We start from the raw sequence: 21212 nt of genomic DNA on the forward strand, positions 1-21212 counted from the left end.
CACGCGTGTTTCAATGCGTGTACTGTATATACGTGTGTGTTAAGAATCCCAAGTCTAACAACTAAAAACAGAGAAGTAGAAAACGATGAAACCTTTTGGAATAGAAACTACCAACAGAGAAATGGCCGACATATTACATACAACCACTGAAATATTTGCCATGTTCTCCGTATACATGTGGCAGCATACATTTCCACTGCCCCCTTGGAAACGCGTACTGAAGTGTGTAGGGATACGGAGAACCGCTTTACATTTGTAAAAGGACCGAGGTTGCCACAACATTCGTACAGCTGTGTATATTCTTTTAAGCCTTTTCAATACCGGTTCTATGACACCAAATAGAAAAACATCTTCCAATCCGCATTAAGCTTCTTGCACGGTTTGTTTCTCGGCCGGGGTTCCGTGGGGACCTGGAACAATCAGAAGGGCGTCACGGTATTTCCCATTTTCACAGAGCAGGTAGAAGGCCACTAGAGGCTGGGCCGTTTCCTCCATCCTGATTGGCTGCTGCTGGGAAGTGTAAGAGTCACAAGTACTGGGGGAGCGGGGCCAAGCATATCCGGAAGAAACAGCATGGAAAGGAGAGAGCTGCGAGGTTTAGTGTCCGCTTCTCGGGCGCATCTGCTTCTTAGCGCCCGCCCTGGATGCCACCGGTTTAGCGCCCGCCCTGTTCACGCACGTCTGCACTATTGTAGGGGTGCCTCAGCAACTGGGCATGATGTACAGGTGTGCTCCGAGAGCAAGAAGTCAGAGAACCCCTGGTTTAAACTCCGGCCTGCTCTGCTTTCTCCTACATACAGGAGTTTAATGTATATAATACTCAGAGGAAGGGGGACAAATTCATCAAGCGAAGTTTAGTGGGATGGGGTCCGCCAAACGATACAGGCGCTGCCCCATGCGGCTTATTCACTAAAGTGCGATATAAATTATTAACAGTTAATTGCTATTTAAGTGGATTACCAATAACAACCGATACTGGGTATAGCATTTGGACAAATAAGTCCTATAACTAATTGTATAAACAAACTAGAGATCTGTACATGCATATCCTCTGGGAAGAGGCATTAAAGAAGTTCACCAGGAAGATTTTATGAAATGCAAAAGCCAACCTGTAAAAAACCCTTGGTGATAATTTCTCTTGTAGAAAAATAAAATGCCCCGTTTTCGTACAGCTCCCCTTCCCAGTCTTGCCGACGTGGTCTGCACGTTGGGTCAAAGTTCATAGCCATTGCGACCCCACCTACACGAATACAATATCAATATAAAGGTTACTTTATGAATGGAGCTTTATGAATTGTTGTTTGTGTGCTATAAAGACCAAATCGGATCTATAATGAATAACCCCTACAGAATGTGTCACATTAAAGGCATATAAAGACATCGTTATATCAAATGTTTACATAGGCAAATCCATCAAGAAGTGAAATATACAAAATGCGTGTAAATGTACAGATATAGATCCTTTTACCCTGCAGCACATAACTACATCTCAACTCATGACACAGTTCTGAAATCTTGCAATGGAGAACTGCCTTGTAAAAACAGCAGGACAATATGTAACACAATACTAGACTAAACTATGATTTGTCGTGCAACAACGCACACAAGAAATATAGGTTTTTATTGTGATCTAAATTTTTATTTAACAATATTCATTTATAACATTGTAAAAACAGGAACTCTTTCCAAACCACAATAAAAAGCGCTATTGTGCCTGTCTGGATGTTTTAATTTAAAGACATCTTTTTAAAAATAATTAAAAAAAGAATTAAATGACTTGAATACATGGATGTAAAAAATAAAATAATAAAGTGTTACGGGTATATTTCCCGTAAGTAAGATAAGTATTTTATCTTGATGGGGAAAACACATTTTTGGATCAGGAAAGTAGGACCAATGCTTTCGTGATCTTCTCCAAATCAACTTATTCCAAAAAGCACAGCAGGAGTGGAAATTATATTAGGATATATATTAAAAGAATGCACTATTGTGTTGTGTGTCTTATATCCAAAAAGTGTTTAAAAAGTTGCCAATGCACTCACAAGTGGAGGTGGTATTCAAGGCTTCGGAGATTGTTGGTGGATAACTTTGTGTTCTATGTAACCATCTCAGAGTCCCTCAGAAAACAAAGAGGGGTATAGTGCAATATGATTTTACCATCAACAAATAATAACAGATTAACAAACCTCACAAACAGGCGTTCTTTGCTTATAAAGATTCACTGCACTGCGGAGAATTGAGCGAACATGCCGACTATCCCAGAGTGAATCTCTATAAGCAAAGAAGAGAGTCTTTTTGTACCGGCACCCACTACAGAGGCAAGTATCTCAAGAAGCACGGGGTCCCCGGAGATGAAATCAATGCGGTTCAGGATCGAAAAACTGGAGATAGGTAGATAGATATATAAGCCATGTCACTTAGACTGCTACTTTAATATATACCCAGAGAGATTTTGTGCTCCTACTGTGCTTTTTGGAACCTTTTTCTGGGAAACGTTGGATAGTCCCTTCTAGCACTGCTAGGCAGGGGTGTATTATAAAAAGAGCACACACACACACTTTTTTTTTTACTATGTTAGTCATTCGGTGTGGGATGGTTTGCGCTTGCACTTTCCCCTTAATGTAAATCAAACTAAGTCCGCTTTATTGTTTTTAGAAGATTACACATTCAGGACAAGTTAAAGTTACCTGTGCCTGACAGGTCTTTCCACCTCAACAGGTGATATCTTACTACAGAAAACACCGAGTCATAGCCCTCTGTCCGAATCATCTGGATCACTGTTGAGAGGGTTTCAGGATGAAGACACGGCGATGTGGCTTGAATATTTCCAACCATATCAACCTCTACAGAACGAAAAGAAAGGTTACAAGTGAAGTAAATCTACTGCAACCTTCTCATGTTCATAGGTTAACTTTACCACTTTAAACAGGTAATTAATATCGCAACTATTGAATGCTATCAGGCAGGGCTGCATATTAGTTTTGTTTTGCAGTATTCTTTAGGTTCTATATACACGAAACCCTTATTTTTCTTTATGGCATTCACAATGAACCAAATACCGAACAAATTAACCAAATGAAAAATGTATTCACATTCTATTGGAAAAATAAATAAAATAAAAATTGAGGACCGGCTCTTAAAAATCAGAAGAATCTGTAAAACAGAGGTGGTCCGAAGTAGCAGTTCAGAGAAGTAACAAATTAAAATGCAAGACTCACTTGTGTGAAATCTACCCTCACGGGATGAGGTATGTAGAAAGGGAATACAGTACTGTATATTAACATACACACACCAAGTATTGGCGGTCATACAAGTCATATTAAGGACTGAAAATGTATTTAGGGAGAGGGGTCTCACTAACTAAATTAGGGGAAATAATGCGACCTTCCCTAAAGCAGGATCAGACGCTGTGTTACCATGTTAACTCCTTATTCACTATCTTAACAATCAAACTAACAGCCGCTGTGTTTACATTTTATCTTCACGACAAGATATGCACTGTCAGGATACTGCACTGTCAGGATACTGCACTGTCAGGATACTGCACTGTCAGGATACTGCACTGTCAGGATACTGCACTGTCAGGATACTGCACTGTCAGGATACTGCACTGTCAGGATACTGCACTGTCAGGATACTGCACTGTCAGGATACTGCACTGTCAGGATACTGCACTGTCAGGATACTGCACTGTCAGGATACTGCACTGTCAGGATACTGCACTGTCAGGATACTGCACTGTCAGGATACTGCACTGTCAGGATACTGCACTGTCAGGATACTGCACTGTCATCGGAAAATTATTTTCAACTGGTCAGTTATTTGGAGGTTACTGGCCCCTACTCCCAGGGTTTAAGCTCACCCCCTTTTTAAAGTAGCAGGTTTTTCCCAGGTTCCTGTGTGGACAGACCCACTGCAGTCATTATCCCCCCAGCGGGGGTAGATGAGAATTTTCACAGTGCGTGCAGGACCCTCTCACTGGTCATGCCTTGATGCGGCTTGCAGGCTTATAACGCTTTGACCAAAGGGTTTAACTAAATCACGAGAATATTGAAGTATTTACCATGTATTTGTCACATTGGATGCAGCATTGGGCATTTCTGTCTTTTGTTGCATACATTTGGCCCACTCAGTACCACTCCTTTTGACACACACACACACACACACACACACACACACGGCTTTGAGCTTGCTGAAATTGTGTGTGTGATGGAGACTGATGGCAGATATAATAGAGATCTTCAAAAAAGGGGTTGGACATCTTTTTAGAAAGGTAAACAAGGATATACCAAATAAGTCAACATGGGAAGGATGTTTTTCCAGGGAGAAATCTGATGGCCAATATTTGGAGTCAGGAAGGACTTTATTTTTCCCTTTATGAGATATTAGATGTGTCACTGGGGTTTTTGTTTGCCTTCCTCGGTATCAATGTACTTTAAATACAAATATAGGATGAAGTATCTGTCGCCTAAATTTAGCATAGGTTGAACTGGATGGACATATGTCTTTTTTCCAACCTCATCTACTATGTAACTATATAACTATGTAACTATGGTTCCCATAACCAGTGAAGATAGAGACCCTGTTGTCTCATTATTCGCCTTTTGGCTTCTAAACTGGCAACTTCAGTCTCTCTATGCTAAGGTGGTGTATGTGAATTTGAGACAGAAGGTCCTTCCTGTTTTGTAGCATCCAGCATGATTCTGCTGATGGGTTTAATGGTTATGTAAACCAAGCCCTTTTGGGCCAGTATTGGATGATTGCCACCACTGTATTTGTCCTACTTCATTTTCTTGAGGACTCTCGGAAACATGGACGCTAGTCCAAAATCCCGTTTCAGAGTAGTTGCAACTAAATGTTCCCGACAAGCACTCTGACTCGGATCTCTGTCATCGCCCCATCTGTTATTTGTTGAAAAACTTCTTGGTGCTGAACCCATTTTTCCTGGAGAATTTTCCGGTGGCAGAGGAAATCTGCCAAAACATTCTCTCTTCCTCGGATGTGAACTGTTGACAAACTGTTTTCTGACATAACCGAATCCACATGGCCTACTTCATGAGTGCTGGGCTTCTTGTACCACTTTGGCGATTTATATACGTGGCTGCTACCATGTTGTCCATTTAGATTCTGATGGACTTGCCGTTCAACTGGGTTTGGAAGGCTTTAAGAACTTTCAAGACTGCCCTTAATACTAGCGCATTGGACAGCAATCTTTTCTTGGCCTGGTGTCGATACCCCAGAATTCTGGCATCTGTAGTAGTTTCATGGGGGGCCTCAAGCCCTGACTTGTGGGAGGCCGACATCTGTCGGATACATTATATATACACAAAATAAGGGGAAAGTCCCACCCACCTCAGAAGGTTTTGCCAGTGTAATTACCCTTCCAGTACTTGACTCCAAGACCGCAGGTAAAGGGTGAATCCGCAGAGTAGGTGCTTCTCTGCACTCTGTATTCCCAGCGCCCGTCTCCTCTACCATCGCTTGTTTGCTAGTCGCAGCCAGATTCTTTTAAAGGAGCGCCAGCCGCATGGTGTCCAGCACCCGGAAGTGAAATCAGCCACCATCATTCATCCTGACCGTGCTTCAGGTCGACACCGCCCAGCGCAGACATCTGACCACTGTAAGGGGATTTTGGGTGACTCCACCTCTGCAGGACGCAATGTCGGACCCCCCCCTCCCAACCCGTCTCCGCCGGTGACAAGCTGCAGGTCTCGCGGCATCTCAGCGGGGTCCTGGGGATGTTGGGAATATGTCACTTTACCGCCCCCACCAAAAGTAAGCGATTACCACCCTTGCTTCAGAGACCCAGCCTCACATTCGAGATAGCCCCTTTCCCGTAGCCTTTTTGCATAGATGGTGTGTTATTAACCGCTTTTCCCCAGAAGGAGCCTCATAAAAATAATAAACTCAAATGATTGCACAGGCTCCTAGCTCCAGGTAGGAAAAACACTGCGCAGATAAAGGGGGAGGTGCCCCTATATAGGACTGGTACAAGTTTCTTCCAGTCGTACAGTACCTCAGTTATAACCCAACGTGCTGCCAGATGGACGGAGAGGAAAGGAACGTTAACCTTACATTTCCGACTTCAGTGAATGTTGCATTATTGTGACATTAAATGCCCTAACATAGCTTTGTGAATCCCACCCTTAGCCTCGTCTCACAGGAAAGACATCAATCCCAAACAGTTAGGTAATATTTACCAAGAGGTGCCTGTGCCTTAGGCTACGCTTATAGTGACGGAGACGCCAGGCTGCGGTCGCAGGAAAAATCTAATTGAGATGACATCCAGCGATCGCGACCAAGCCGGTGCGCCGCGCTTACTATAAGCGTACGCGACGGCGGCAATGCATTTGTTTTGACGTGACGTTGCGCTGCTGTCGCCGGCACTATAAGCGCAGCCTTTAAGTACTGTACCTTACGGACAATTCACGTTATGGACTCTAAGGGGCTCTCACAGTTTAGTAAATCAGGGGCTTAAATCTCATGCATATTATAGCCGCTGGTTCCCTTTAAACCTAAGAAATTGCACCTCTACTAGAAAACCCTTCACCTTTCTTGGTACTGAGGCTGTTTTATCAGGGGTTAGTTAAGCAAACGTAACATGATCACGCAGGTCATCTTATAAACATACTGTACCAGGGTGGTGAGTCAGGAACTCTTGTATGGTTTCCAACGAGGACGTATTATCTTTGGAAACGGCAGCACTTCTGCGATGTACCTGCGCACCAAAACGCTTTGCCACTTTTTCAATGTCGTCATTGTCAGTAGAAACCCATACACTGAAAACAAAAGGGGACAAATGTTGCTCATTATTTTAATTGATAAACGATAAATAGTTAGTGATAATAGCGCTAAAGCTTAAACACTACTTAGTGATTATCAATATATAAAGTAAAACCCATACATATGGACCAGGCTGCCAAGAAAATACTGCCTAGTACAGACAGACAACATTTGTTGTACATTATTTTAATTGATACAATACAGGTGTTGTCCTGGAACAGGGTTACACATTTTCTGTCTCCCTTTGCAGTTTTGACTATTCCTGTCTCCCTTGTTCTGCTGCCTGTAATTCTCCTTGTTCCAGCAGCTAGCTGCATGTGTAAAGCAACATTATTGCTACATTTGCCCTTCACACAGTTCTAGTTGGTTGCCCTGACAACCTTCCAATCCTCATACAGTAGATAGAAGATTGGTTCAATCCTACTCTCCTGCCTTTATAGCAGTTACTTTGGCCCTTGGACCCTTCCTGCTTGTCACAGGAACATGTGCTTTAGCTCTAACGAGCTGGCTTAGTGAGTACATGCTTCCTCCATTACACCCCTGCAAGGCCATCCTTTTTTACCGCCCCCCCATAACAGAGCACCTTCACGTAGAGAAGCACCCTCTCACGGCACATTACCATCTGCAAGTACCCTTTGTATTTGTTTTTGACTCCCACATTAAAGTTGAAGAAAATAAAAGGACTCTGTGTACTCTCAAAAGGCTCTCACATCCCACGTGATCCTGGTTCCAGAAGAGGTGTACTAATATCTATTGTTAGTCTTAACACTTCCGGGGTATTTGTACCTCTGGATGCTGGAGAAATGTATGGAGTTCTTGGTGATGGCAATGTACAAGCCACAGTAACGATATCCCCAACATAAAAACTAGATAAATCCTATATACTTTTTTTTGGCAGAACCTGTACAGTACATTATAATTCTATCCACATTTTAATGCTATTTTCCCACATTACAGAAATTCACTCGAAAATGGTATGACTGTGTGACTATGTGAGGGTAGGGGGGTGGGTTGGGATGACTGCATGTGAAGGGGGGTGGGTTGGGGTGACTGCATGTGAAGGGGGGGGGTTGGGGTGACTGCATGTGGGGGGGGGGGGTTGGGGTGACTGCATGTGAGTGGAGGGGTTGGGGTTGGGCTTGGCTGACTGCGTGTGAGTGGGGGGGTTGGGCTGACTGCATGCGAGTGGGGGGGTTGGGCTGGGGTTGGGCTGACTGCATGCGAATGGGGGGGTTGGGCTGACTGTGAGGGGGGGTTGGGCTGACTAAGGGGGGGGGGGTTGGGCTGACTAAGGGGGGGGGGGTTGGGCTGACTGTGAGGGGGGGGTTGGGCTGACTGTGAGGGGGGGGGTTGGGCTGACTGTGAGGGGGGGGTTGGGCTGACTGTGAGGGGGGGGGTTGGGCTGACTGTGAGGGGGGGGTTGGGCTGACTGTGAGGGGGGGGGGTTGGGCTGACTGTGAGGGGGGGGGGGTTGGGCTGACTGTGAGGGGGGGGGTTGGGCTGACTGTGAGGGGGGGGTTGGGCTGACTGTGAGGGGGGGGTTGGGCTGACTGTGAGGGGGGGGTTGGGCTGACTGTGAGGGGGGGGTTGGGCTGACTGTGAGGGGGGGTTGGGCTGACTGTGAGGGGGGGGTTGGGCTGACTGTGAGGGGGGGTTGGGCTGACTGTGAGGGGGGGGTTGGGCTGACTGAGGGGGGGGGTTGGGCTGACTGAGGGGGGGGGGTTGGGCTGACTGTGAGGGGGGGGTTGGGCTGACTGTGAGGGGGGGGGTTGGGCTGACTGTGAGGGGGGGGGGGTTGGGCTGACTGTGAGGGGGGGGGTTGGGCTGACTGTGAGGGGGGGGTTGGGCTGACTGTGAGGGGGGGGTTGGGCTGACTGTGAGGGGGGGGGTTGGGCTGACTGTGAGGGGGGGTTGGGCTGACTGTGAGGGGGGGTTGGGCTGACTGTGAGGGGGGGTTGGGCTGACTGAGGGGGGGGGTTGGGCTGACTGTGAGGGGGGGGTTGGCTGACTGTGAGGGGGGGGGTTGGGCTGACTGTGAGGGGGGGGGGGTTGGGCTGACTGTGAGGGGGGGGGGTTGGGCTGACTGTGAGGGGGGGGGTTGGGCTGACTGTGAGGGGGGGGTTGGGCTGACTGTGAGGGGGGGTTGGGCTGACTGTGAGGGGGGGGTGTTGGGCTGACTGTGAGGGGGGGGTGTTGGGCTGACTGTGAGGGGGGGGGTGGTGTTGGGCTGACTGTGAGGGGGGGGTGTTGGGCTGACTGTGAGGGGGGGGTGTTGGGCTGACTGTGAGGGGGGGTTGGGCTGACTGTGAGGGGGGGTTGGGCTGACTGTGAGGGGGGTTGGGCTGACTGTGAGGGGGGTTTGGGCTGACTGTGAGGGGGGGGTTTGGCTGACTGTGAGGGGGGGGTTTGGCTGACTGTGAGGGGGGGGTTTGGCTGACTGTGAGGGGGGGGTTGGTTGACTGTGAGGGGGGGGGGTTGGGCTGACTGTGAGGGGGGGAGGTTGGGCTGACTGAGGGGGGGAGGTTGGGCTGACTGTGAAGGGGGGAGGTTGGGCTGACTGTGAAGGGGGGGAGGTTGGGCTGACTGTGAGGGGGGGAGATTGGGCTGACTGTGAGGGGGGGGAGGTTGGGCTGACTGTGAGGGGGGGAGGTTGGGCTGACTGTGAGGGGGGGGGGGGAGGTTGGGCTGACTGTGAGGGGGGGGAGGTTGGGCTGACTGTGAGGGGGGGAGGTTGCTCTGACTGTGAGGGGGGGAGGTTGGGCTGACTGTGAGGGGGGGAGGTTGGGCTGACGGTGAGGGGGGGAGGTTGGGCTGACTGTGAGGGGGGAGGTTGGGCTGACTGTGAGGGGGGAGGTTGGGCTGACTGTGAGGGGGGGGGGAGGTTGGGCTGACTGTGAGGGGGGGGAGGTTGGGCTGACTGTGAGGGGGGGGAGGTTGGGCTGACTGTGAGGGGGAGGTTGGGCTGACTGTGAGGGGGGGAGGTTGGGCTGACTGTGAGGGGGGGAGGTTGGGCTGACTGTGAGGAGGGGGAGGTTGGGCTGACTGTGAGGGGGGGAGGTTGGGCTGACTGTGAGGGGTGGGAGGTTGGGCTGACTGTGAGGGGTGGGAGGTTGGGCTGACTGTGAGGGGTGGGAGGTTGGGCTGACTGTGAGGGGGGGGAGGTTGGGCTGACTGTGAGGGGGGGGAGGTTGCGGTGACTGTGAGGGGGGGAGGTTGCGGTGACTGTGAGGGGGGGAGGTTGCGGTGACTGAGGGGGGGAGGTTGGGTTGACTGTGAGGGGGGGGAGGTTGCGGTGACTGTGAGGGGGGGGAGGTTGCGGTGACTGTGAGGGGGGGGAGGTTGCGGTGACTGTGAGGGGGGGGAGGTTGCGGTGACTGAGGGGGGGGAGGTTGCGGTGACTGTGAGGGGGGGAGGTTGCGGTGACTGTGAGGTGGGGAGGTTGCGGTGACTGTGAGGGGGGGGAGGTTGGGGTGACTGTGAGGGGGGGGGAGGTTGCGGTGACTGTGAGCCCCCATCTCCGGCGGTTACCATGGAAACACGCCCGCCAGTTACCTGTCAAACCCCCGGCAGTCCGCGGCCGCCCGCAGCACCCAGGCGATGAGCGGCTTCCCCCCCAGCTCCTTGATGTTTTTCAGCGGGATCCCCTTACTCCCGCCGCGGGCCAGCACCAAGGCAGCCAGGTGCCCGCGCTTCGAGTCGCTGCGCGGCACGGAGGGGGCGCAATCCCCAGCACCGGTATCCCTGCCCTGCTCCTGCAGCGCCATGACACCGAGCCTCTGCTTCCCGGCGCAGGTTACACGTCTACAGGCATTCCGGCCAATCAGAACGCCAGCCCTCCCTGGGCACGTCACTCCGCGCAGGGGCTCATGGGATTTGTAGTTTATTTTGGGTGCCCGCCGTTGTAGTTGGTGAAAGAACAGAAAAGTGACACAAGTATCCCCTGCTCATTAAGGAATCCCTCCTCCCCTCCCCCCTATTTCCCTCTCTCTCCCTCCTCTTTCCCTCTCTCCCCCCTCTCTTCCCCCTCTCTCCCCCCTCTCTCTCCCCCTCTCTCTCCCCCCTCTCTCCCCTCTCTCTCCCCTCTCTCTCTCCCTCCTCCCTCTCTATCCCCCCCTCTCTCCCCCTCTCTCACTCCCCTCTCTCACTCCCCTCTCTCACTCCCCTCTCTCACTCCCCTCTCTCTCCCTCTCTCTCCCCTCTCTCTCTCCCCTCTCTCTCTCCCCCCTCTCTCCCCCTCTCCTCTCTCTCTCCCCCCTCTCAAACTGCAATAACAAAATATGTAGTTTAAAGATTCTTTCTATTCGATCATTGATTTGTATTGCAGGCTCTGAACAAGTTAAATCAGCAACCTGGAGGTGGTGAGAGCCTTTGAATGTAGTAGTGTCTCCAGTTGAGAGGACTTGAGGCACAAAGTAATAATATGTACTGTAGGATATGAGTTACTGAAGCCAGGTGAGATTAAATAAAACACATGTTTTCTGACCAGGGCCACCAACAGGGTGGGTCTGCCGGGGTTGGCATACCGGTCCCGGTGAGTCGGGGGGGGGGGGGCCGCCTGACCGGCACTGCATGTTGGGCCCGACCTCTGGCCAGGCCCGTCTGGCGGTCCTCTCGTGGCGGGCCCCAGTGTCACGGTAGACCAGAACTTTTAACACCAAAATACCCAGATCCTTTGATTGAGCAAAGCAAGAGATAAAATAAATTGTGATTTATTTACAGAATGAACATACACTGCTTAGTTTACAATTACAACTAAAATACACATACTGGGACGGGGTAAAACGAAATATTCTATTCCCGGAAGGAAATCTTTAGAAATAGAGTCTCTGGCACAATTTCCCAGGAGCGGGAGTTGTGCGCAAACAGAGCTGAAAACAGTCTTTGGATAGTGGTGCCTCTCGCAACCACTGTTTCTCCTGCGCAGCTGCTTACTTCGTTCTAACGCCGTAGAATTGGTTCTGGATACCTTAGTTCTTGCAAACTCTTGACTTGGGTTACGATGTTGCAAAGTTTAAAATCCAGGTTAGATAAATCTGACTCCCGATCTTCTGCAGGGATTCGTATGCAGTAAAAATCCCTATCTGTACCCTCTGCAGCCAATCTCGTTCGTGGGAATAATATTCCCACCTATCCCAGAGATGCCCATACTTGGCAAAACCTGGCAGAGGGGCTTCTTAGTTTGCTAAGGGCATGCGCGAACCTCGCACCTTTGCTGCTTAGCATACCAGACCAAGCCCTCTTACCTGGCAATGAGATGGCCAGACATCTGGGCCATTTTCCCAGACATTTAGTAAGATGGGGGTACTGGCATTTCTCCTCCCCAATTCACACTTTAGTCGGCTAAATCTTTTCAACTACGGACTTTTTCAGACACTGTGGAACTGAACCAGCGGGGGGTCTTAGAAGTCCGCGTTACATATCCATTGCTCACCTCGCAGGAATTTCCTGCTATACACTTCTAAATTACAGTAATTTACAACTTAGGGCCGTTTTATAGTGGCGCGCGGAATTTTAGTTGGCTAAAACGGCAGGGAGAGGTGAGCCGACAGGCAGCGGCGAAGATGAAGAAATTCATCTTTTCGCGCCGCTGCCTGCGCTCAAATGTATGTATTGGTGTGTATGTGTGTATGTATGTATGTATGTATGCATGAATGCGTAAATGCGTGTGTGTGTGTGTGTCTGTGTGTGTGTCAACGATTGTAAAACAAAAAAAAAATATTTATTAAACTTTTTTTTTTCTTTAAAAAAATCTATCTAGGACTTAGTTTCACTCACACAACCCATGCACACACATATACACACACATATACACACATGTACACACATATACACACATTCACTAACCTGCAGCTCCCGGCACTATATACATGAAAAGCATGCGGCACATGCACGCGCGTTCGCATAGGAACGCACGGCCGCATGCTGTATAGAACAGCCCTTAAGATTTTTCCTCTGTTCCGGCCGTCTGGATGAAAATCCCCTTATGCCTATAATGTTGAAACAATTAAAATAGGGGGACTTTCATTCATCAATTTTTATCTAACTTTATAAAAATTGCGTTATAATCCTTTTCTTGATTTTACCCACCCAGCACTCACAGCAAATCTCAGCGCGCTAGGACCTTCCTAGCAGAAGTTAGTATGCCTTGCGCTGTGCTGTGGGCTGCTGGGTTTTGAAACCATTTTCCTTTGCGCGGGCACAGGGAAACACTGCTATAGCAATACATTTCATAGTTGGAAATAACCTTATTCTCACCACCTTATACCTGGTGGGAGACACACAGACATTTTTATTAAAGTTACAGTGTTACTGCCATTACTGCAGGTATCCAGGACATGGAAAGCCGGTGCACAGCCAAAAATAAGCAAGAGCTGGACGATATGACCGTGAACAAATTTATTGTTAAAAAAGCATGGAAGTAGAGTCCTGGCGGGTCCTCTACCGCGTTTCACGCCGAAGCGCTTATATTCGACCATACCTCTTCCTCTGCTAGGGAGGCGGGGAAGAGTTAGGACGGCTGCGGGTGCCCTTGGCCTGTAGTGACAGTCCAGGGACCATCCTTGAGTGAATATCTGAGATTACTGCATCGGGCAGAACCTGCCTTGTTCCTGTAACTGTACAGAAGAGTAATAAACCTGTTCCTGTTTGCATATACCTCCTGCCTGGTGCATGACCTTACTGGTGGGGAGAGGTAATAAGTGACCTGGCTACATAAGCAGAAGCGCTTTCAGCACTTTCCTTTTTGTTGTTCAGTGCAGTACCAGTCATACAGTCCCCAGAGCATCCATAGATTGTATTTATTGGCAGTTTTTTAGTGTGCACTTGCCTTGCTCACGAGTTTTGTCAAAAAGGTATTCTAAAGCCAGGCAGCTTCATCTTACACATTGGCTTGTTACCAGGGACCAGATGCAGCCATTTGTAATCACCACTGGAGGGCAGTATAACTACACACAAATATTCCACAGATGCAGAATCTGTTGCAAAACCATGTGAAAAACTTTAAACACAATAATAATTCCACTTTCATTGTAATCCTGTAAGGCTTCTTGGTCTCAGAGAAGTATATGTATATCTTTATTTCTATAGCGCTATCTATGTACACTACTTAGCACATTACAGCAGAAATACATGTGACATAATAATATTACATACTGGGAATGAGCATTTGAGTCATAAAAGTAACATTAAGAAGTCCCTGCCCGAAGAGCTTACAATCTAAGTAGTAAGTAGACTGAGCCTCTGATTGAGGGGGGGGGGTGGTTTGAGGACTGGAGTTGAGCATCCTGCACTATTAAAGAACATGGCAGCTCGAGTTATTAGGGAAAAATCCCACATATTGGTAACAAAACCTGCTGAGATCATTCTTATCATTATTTAAAAATCATTTTGAAAATGTGAGTTTCTGGACTTTAGCACAACTGCTAGTTTATTATAGTTTACATTTTACTAAAGTACCTGCAGTCCCTTTGCAATGTGTTTTCTTGAAGTCTCACCTGAGACCAGAGCTCAGTTGACCTGGTTCTCGGCTGTCTCGTGAATTTCAGGATCGGAGTAGGACAACTCGCCACTGTCCATCACTCTGCAGCCAACTCACCGCCGGCTGTCTCTCCACAGCAAACTCGCCGCTGGACGTCTCTCCTCAGCCAGAGTTGTAGCCTCTTTAGCAGCCAACATGAACCGTGGGGTTATGGTAATGGCAGATATTTTGCCATTCAATATCCAGTCATTTTATTGCCATATCTTTTAATCTAATCATTTATAAAGATGATTAAATGTCACAGTATAATGTTTAGAGCGATTGAAATGTGACTAAAATAAAGTAGCATTATTTTTTTGACATGGGAGCAAAGTTCAATGTAACGGTCAGTTCGTCTTTAAAGGGTTCTTCTTTTCATAAAAATTTGAAACCACTGCAATAAAAAGACTCAATTGTACAATCCCGGGGTAATTCTCAGCTACGCTAAGAGTTTTATTCTTGGGACAGTTCTTTCTCATCAAATCAAAGGAATCTGCCTTGTGTAGTCCATGTGATACAGTTTAAAAAAGTATATTGCTTTAAATTGAGAGTCCAAAGGGAATAGTAAGTAAACGCACACACAGACACAGATGGGGTGAAACTTGTTTCTCTCACCAGACCGCAGTGAGCAGCGACGCTTTCTCACGCTCTCAGCCAGAGGAAGTGCAGCACAGAGCCTCGGCTACAAGAGTGAAAAGTAGGAAACCGTGTATGATACAATGTGTCGGTGCACGTGGTACTGTGATCTGTAATACGTCACCATGGAAAGTCTTGGTACAGGAATTGAACCTCTGTAATAATGTCACGTTAGTGACTTACTGACGAGGTTAAATTACATTTGCAAAATGACTTGACATTATTACCTGGAATACCACTGTTTTAATATGTTCTGTTACCTTCTGCCGGTCTAATAATAAACTTCCCCTAATAAAATGAGATTTTAAGTTAGCTGAAGTTTAGTATCCGAGCTGTGGCACACAGTTCACATTATATACAAGATCACATATATTATCTCTTACTGTGCATGCAATGTCTTGTATGTAATGTGTAACCCTGCTCACTTAATGTAACTGTATTTGTAACTATGTACTTCTCATTATAACTCTATGCCCAGGACATACTGTACTTGAAAACGAGAGGTAACTCTCAACATTTGATAAATAAATAAAAGGCCCAAAGGGACGTGACTCCCATTAGTAAAAGAAAATGGCGTTATTTGTGTTGCTAACATGTTATCACATAAACGATGGCATATTTTACAGATGCATTACTTAAACGTTATAACGATCAGTCACACCACGTAATTTAGTATAGAAATGGTTATGCGCGTGCAATTCATCAAAAGCCCATGCGCAGCGTCTATTCAAATATCGCAAATAATTAGCACCTGTTATGGGCAGCCAAGGGAAGGGCGTTACTGTCCTCTTTTAACCCTCGTGAAGGTGTTCCCCTGTCCCATACTGGCAACAGTGGAGCCGTTCGATCCGTGGCTGCAGGGTTTGGAGTGGTTGGAGCCGTTCGATCCGTGACTGCAGGGTTTGGAGTGGTTTATTTATTTATTTTATTTATAAAATATTTTACCAGGAAGTAATACATTGAGAGTTACCTCTCGTTTTCAAGTATGTCCTGGGCACAGAGTAAAACAAATAATACATGGTTACAAATACAGTTACATAAATGAACAAGGTATACATTTATATACAAGACATTGCATGCACAGTTAAAGAAAATATATATTATGAGCTTATGAAACAGTTACAGACCAGATTAAAGTGTGAGACAGCCTTAGATTTGAAAGAACTTAAGCTGGTGGTGGATATGAGAGTCTCTGGTAGGTTGTTCCAGTTTTGGGGTGCACGGAAGGAGAAGGAGGAACGTCCGGATACTTTGTTGAGTCTTGGGACCATGAATAGTCTTTTGGAGTCTGATCTCAGGTGATAGGTACTGCATGTGGTAGGGGTGAGGAGCTTGTTCAGGTAGCTGGGTAGCTTGCCCAGAAAGTATTTGAGGGTGAGACAGGAAAGGTGAACTTTGCGCCTAGACTCTAGTGATGACCAATCTAGTTCTTTGAGCATTTCGCAGTGATGTGTGTTGTAGTTGCATTGGAGAACAAAACGACAAATTGAATTGTAGAGGGTGTCAAGTTTGCTAAGGTGGGTTTGAGGAGCCGAGCCATATACTATGTCTCCATAGTCAATAATTGGCATTAGCATCTGCTGTGCAATACGCTTTCTGACCAGGAGACTTAGGGAGGATTTGTTCCTGTAAAGTACCCCTAGTTTGGCATAGGTCTTGGTTGTCAGGGTATCAATGTGCATCCCGAATGTTAAGTGGGAGTCAAACCATAAGCCCAGGTATTTAAAACTAGTGACAGGTGTTAGGGTGGTTTTAGCGTTGGTTCTAATCAGGAGCTCAGTCACTGGAAGCTTTACAAATTTAGTCTTGGTCCCAAATACCATTGTTACAGTCTTGTCAGTGTTTAAAAACAGTTTGTTTTGGGAAATCCAGTTTTTGAGTCTCAAAAAGTCAGACTGAAGTATGTGTTGAAGGTCAGAGAGGCTATGGCTGTGTGCATACAGGATTGTGTCATCTGCATACATGTGTATTGAGGCTTCCTTACAAGCTGTGGGAAGATCATTAATGAACACTGAGAAGAGTAGGGGCCCCAGAACAGAGCCTTGCGGGACACCACAGGTGATATCCAGGGGGTTGGAGTTAGAGCCTGAGATGGACACATGTTGGGATCTTCCTGATAGGTAGGACTGAAACCAGTTTAAAGCATGTTTCCCTATTCCAGAGCTCTGGAGTTTGTTAAGCAGGATAGCATGATCAACTGTGTCAAAAGCCTTTGCAAAATCTAGGAATACTGCACCAGTGAGTTGTCCCCGTTCCATTCCACACTGGATTTCATTGCAAACTTTTAGCAGGGTAGTTACGGTGGAGTGTTTGGGACGAAACCCAGACTGGAATTGGCTAGGGAAATTTGTCTTGGTGTAGAACTCGCTTAAATGGGAGTGGACACATTTTTCCATAACTTTGGATAGAATTGGGAGAAGTGAGATTGGCCTGTAGTTTGAGACAGTGTTTTTGTCCCCACTTTTGAAGATTGGGACAACTCTGGCAGTTTTCCAGGTCTTAGGGATATGGCCTGCAGACAGGATAGAGTTGACTATCGACGCAATTGGTTTGGCAATGGCTGGGGCACCAAGTCGTAGGAACCTAGATTGTAGTAAGTCGGGTCCACATTGGCTGCTTAGTTTTAGTTTGAGGAGCGCTTGTGTAATCTCCTCTTCAGATACTGGGCTAAATTGAAAATTGTGGGCAGTGTTGGGAGGGGGTGGGACTATAGGGGTACTCCCAGGATGAGATTCAGGTTTGGGGTTTGTGCTGCGTTTCGCTAATAGGTTAGTGGCACACCCCACAAAGTAATCATTGAATGCATTTGCAATGTCAGTGGGGTTTGTCAGAGTAATATCCCCCTTAGTGATATTACTTGGTTGTTGATGGTTAGGAGGCTGGAATATATTGTTGATAACCTTCCAGAAATTAGCTGGGTTTGATGTATTCTGGAGGAGATTGTCAGAGTAATATTGTGCTTTTGCATGCCTTGTTTGCCTTGTGCACACGTTCCGCAGGCATCTGTAGTGATTGAGATCCTTGGTAGTGCCAGTTACTTTGTAGCTTTTCCACAAGGCATCCCTGAACTGGTAGAGTGCTATAAGGTCAGGTGTAACCCATGGAAGGTGGGCCCCCCGTACCCTTATTTTGCGTAGTGGAGCATGGGTATCGCAGAGTTTTAAGAACTCGGATTGGAAATAGTCGAGCGCAGAATCGGGGTCGGGAATTAAATCGATTCTGTGACATGGGCAGTTGGTAAGGTCATCCAGAAACTGTTGTGGGTTAAAGTTTTTAAATGTTCTAGTTAGGAGAACTTTGGGGCTTGAATGGGGCGGTTTAATTTTCCTTACACAGTACACTATTGCATGGTCACTGAAAATGTCAGGAAGGATGCCAGAGGATTGGATTCTGCTGGGGTTTGAGGAGAGAATCCAGTCTAGCAAGGAATGGTTATGCGACTTCAGGTTTATTCGTGTGGGTTGGGAAATGAGTTGCGATAGGTTAAGTGACTTGAGTTGTATCTGGATTTTGTGGTTTTTAGGGTCAAGCCAATTGAAGTTGAAATCCCCAAGAACTAGCAGCTCACTCTTCTCATTCAGAGAGGAAATGGAGGCAAGAAATTGGGTGATATCAGTCAAGGATTGTGGAAGGGCTTTAGGGGGGCGGTAGATGCCAGCAAGCAAGATGGGCTTAGAAAAGGGGAGGCAGATTTTGCCAACTAGAGTTTCAAAAGAGGGTGGACTTGGTGGGCAATGTAGCAGTGTAAATTGTAAGGTGTCTGCAATATAAAATAACACCCCTCCTCCTCTCTTTGACCTATCTCTCCTAAAAATGGAGTATCCCTGAATGGCGATATTTGCATCAGGGGTTTTAGAGGATAGCCATGTTTCTGTAAGAACGATGGCTTTGGGTTTATGCATAAGGCACCATGCCCTTAGTTCGTCTAGTTTGGGCAGCAGGCTCCGGATGTTTATATGGGCGACAGATAGCCCTTTTTGGAATTTAAAGGTGGAATTCTCAGGGGCATGGGACAGAGCTGAAATGGGAGGACCTGGGTTAGTTTCAATATCACCTGCTAGAGAGAGTAATAGTATGAGAAGAAATTTGGGTAGTTGTTTACAAGTTGTAAATTTGTGGTGTTTTCCATTAGAGTGAGCAGTGGTTGGTGTGCTGGTTTTTAGAGTTCTCCACCAACATTCAGTAGATAGTGCAAGGCTTTTGAGTAGTCCAGGGTGTATGGTGATGTTGGGTGCGGGCCAGGATGGAGGAGTTTGTAGTGGATAGAGGGAGTAACATCTCCATGAGGCCAGGAGAAAGAAAAAAGTTAAAAGACATAGCAGGTTCATGATGCCAGAGGTAGGCAGTGTTGCATGGAGCTGTTATGAGCAGAGTGAGTGTGTGCAGACTAAACAGCAGGGGTGAACCTGTACCTTGTCATGTGTTTTGCTGCATTGCAATGCTAGGGTCAATTCAGGGTTTCAGTGTTTTGTGCAGTCAGTTTTGGGAGAGGCTGCAGTGAAAGAAGTTGTAAAGGGGTGGGGGGTTAAACTATGCAGGCTAACAAGCATGGGATCATAGTGTGATCTGAATAGCTTACCATTTGTTGTCTTGAGTTAAAGAGTTTGCAGAAAGAAGCATTCCCCAGTCACCTCTAGTCAAACTGTAGTCTAACTGTATCACTTAAAAACCTCACTTTAAATGCCTCACTGCCTAATGCAGTTCCAATTGGTTGGAGCAATTTGATCCGTGGCTTGGAGTGGTTGAGAGACAGAGGAAGACATATTCAAGGAGAGGGAGAGAGCTGCAGAGGAGGAGCAAGAGCGTAACAAGAGTAGACATATTAGGGCCAGGGTACTCAGAGAGAGAAATGCCTCGGCAGGATTAAGTGAAGAGAAAGTGGTGCAAAGGTACTATTTGATCAGAAATACTATAATCGCTCTGTATGAAGAGCTTCGGGAAGAAACAGATTCCCTGGCTGACAGGAGAAATGCTGTTTCAGGTTTAGTCAAGTTCATCGGCTCATTACACTTTTTTTGCTTCTGGGTCTTTTCAGTCTGTGCTGACTGTGGTGGGAGGAATATCGCCGCCCATATTATAGCGTGTTTCAGTCAAGTACTCCATGCCCTGAAAAGACGCGCTAGGAGATAAATGACATTTTGTAGTGAGAGGACAGCAGGGTAGGACCATACACTATCTTATTCTATCTTATAGCCGGACTACCTAACGTGATAGATACAATAGATTGCATGCATGTTACGCTAGCGCCACCTTGTGAAAGGGAAGAAATATTCCGGAACCGCAGACATTTCCGTGCCCTAAATGTACAGGCGGTGTGTGAGTCGCACATTTGCACCCTAAATATGGTAGTTAGGTTTCCGGGGTCTTGCCATAATTCCAATATCCTTCATCATTCACCCGTCTTTGATGATTTTGAATATTTATATTAATGTTATTTTCATGATTACTCAAAAAATAACGATTCAATTGTTTGTAGGTGACGCAGCGTATGGGACTGGGTTGGGCTTCTTACTCCAGCTGCTAATACAAGTACTACACATGAGCACAGATATAGTGAGGCACACATACCCACTCGCTCTGTCATTGTCTGTCATTACATGTTGATAAAAAGTGGGCTCAGCTGTTTGTAAGTCAGATATGTGGGCTACAATATGCACCTGTGAAAGAAGCAGAAATCAGGGGGGCTTCCTGCATCCTTCATAATTTAGAATTTTCGTGATGACTTCATGTGTAAGTACCATCTTATATACCTTGCTATGTAATTGCAGGTAACCTTATTGCTGCCCGAGGGGACTGCAAGGCAAAGTGGAATAATTCGTTGTAAGAAATCTCTGGCAGCAAAAGAGTTAATGTCGTCATGTTCCGCCTGCAAGGAGATGATGTCCTAATAGTAGACCGCGATGCTGTTCAAGCGTTGTTTATTACAGCGGTATATAGATTTTGTTATACAATTATAAATCGTTTCCAAGTAAATGTTATGAGAAATACTGTATATATATTTTCTTCCTAATGTAGAAGTTATAGGATTACAATGTGGCGACCGAGCTCGCAGTAAGCCAGGTTTCCGGTAACAATGTAGAAGAAAAGGCAGTGCAGTGCCAAAAAAAAGCAGGAGGGGGCCCACAGGTAAAATAAATGTTTTATTCCACAAGAGAATCAGACATGACCCCTAGAACAGCAGCACAGGTAACACACCTACGCGTTTCGGGCTGTGTGCCCTTTATCAAGGTGTAAATACTAGCAGAACAACCAGCATTTGAATACAAAATCCTGATCG

At 46.7% G+C, this 21212-nt stretch overlaps 1 protein-coding gene and 1 long non-coding RNA gene across 2 annotated transcripts in view; one reads left to right on the forward strand and one right to left on the reverse strand.

Annotated features, from left to right (window-relative positions):
* Positions 1–10574, reverse strand: part of CMAS (cytidine monophosphate N-acetylneuraminic acid synthetase) — a 28136-nt gene extending 17562 nt beyond the window's left edge. The window contains exons 1-4 of the mRNA XM_075602917.1: positions 10336–10574; positions 6637–6779; positions 2688–2843; positions 1110–1240 (exon numbers count right to left, since the gene is read on the reverse strand). Coding sequence (XP_075459032.1) covers positions 1110–1240; positions 2688–2843; positions 6637–6779; positions 10336–10547 — 642 coding nt within the window. The 5' untranslated portion in view covers positions 10548–10574. The remainder of the gene's footprint in view (positions 1–1109; positions 1241–2687; positions 2844–6636; positions 6780–10335) is intronic.
* LOC142496275 (uncharacterized) lies at positions 2715–13437 on the forward strand. The gene is made up of 2 exons (XR_012801933.1): positions 2715–2929; positions 13108–13437. It is a non-coding gene; the product is annotated as an uncharacterized LOC142496275 (long non-coding RNA).
* The last annotated feature ends 7775 nt before the right edge of the window (positions 13438–21212 follow it).

Source organism: Ascaphus truei, chromosome 5 (assembly GCF_040206685.1).
Source record: "Ascaphus truei isolate aAscTru1 chromosome 5, aAscTru1.hap1, whole genome shotgun sequence".
In the NCBI taxonomy this organism is placed as follows: Eukaryota; Metazoa; Chordata; class Amphibia; order Anura; family Ascaphidae; genus Ascaphus; species Ascaphus truei.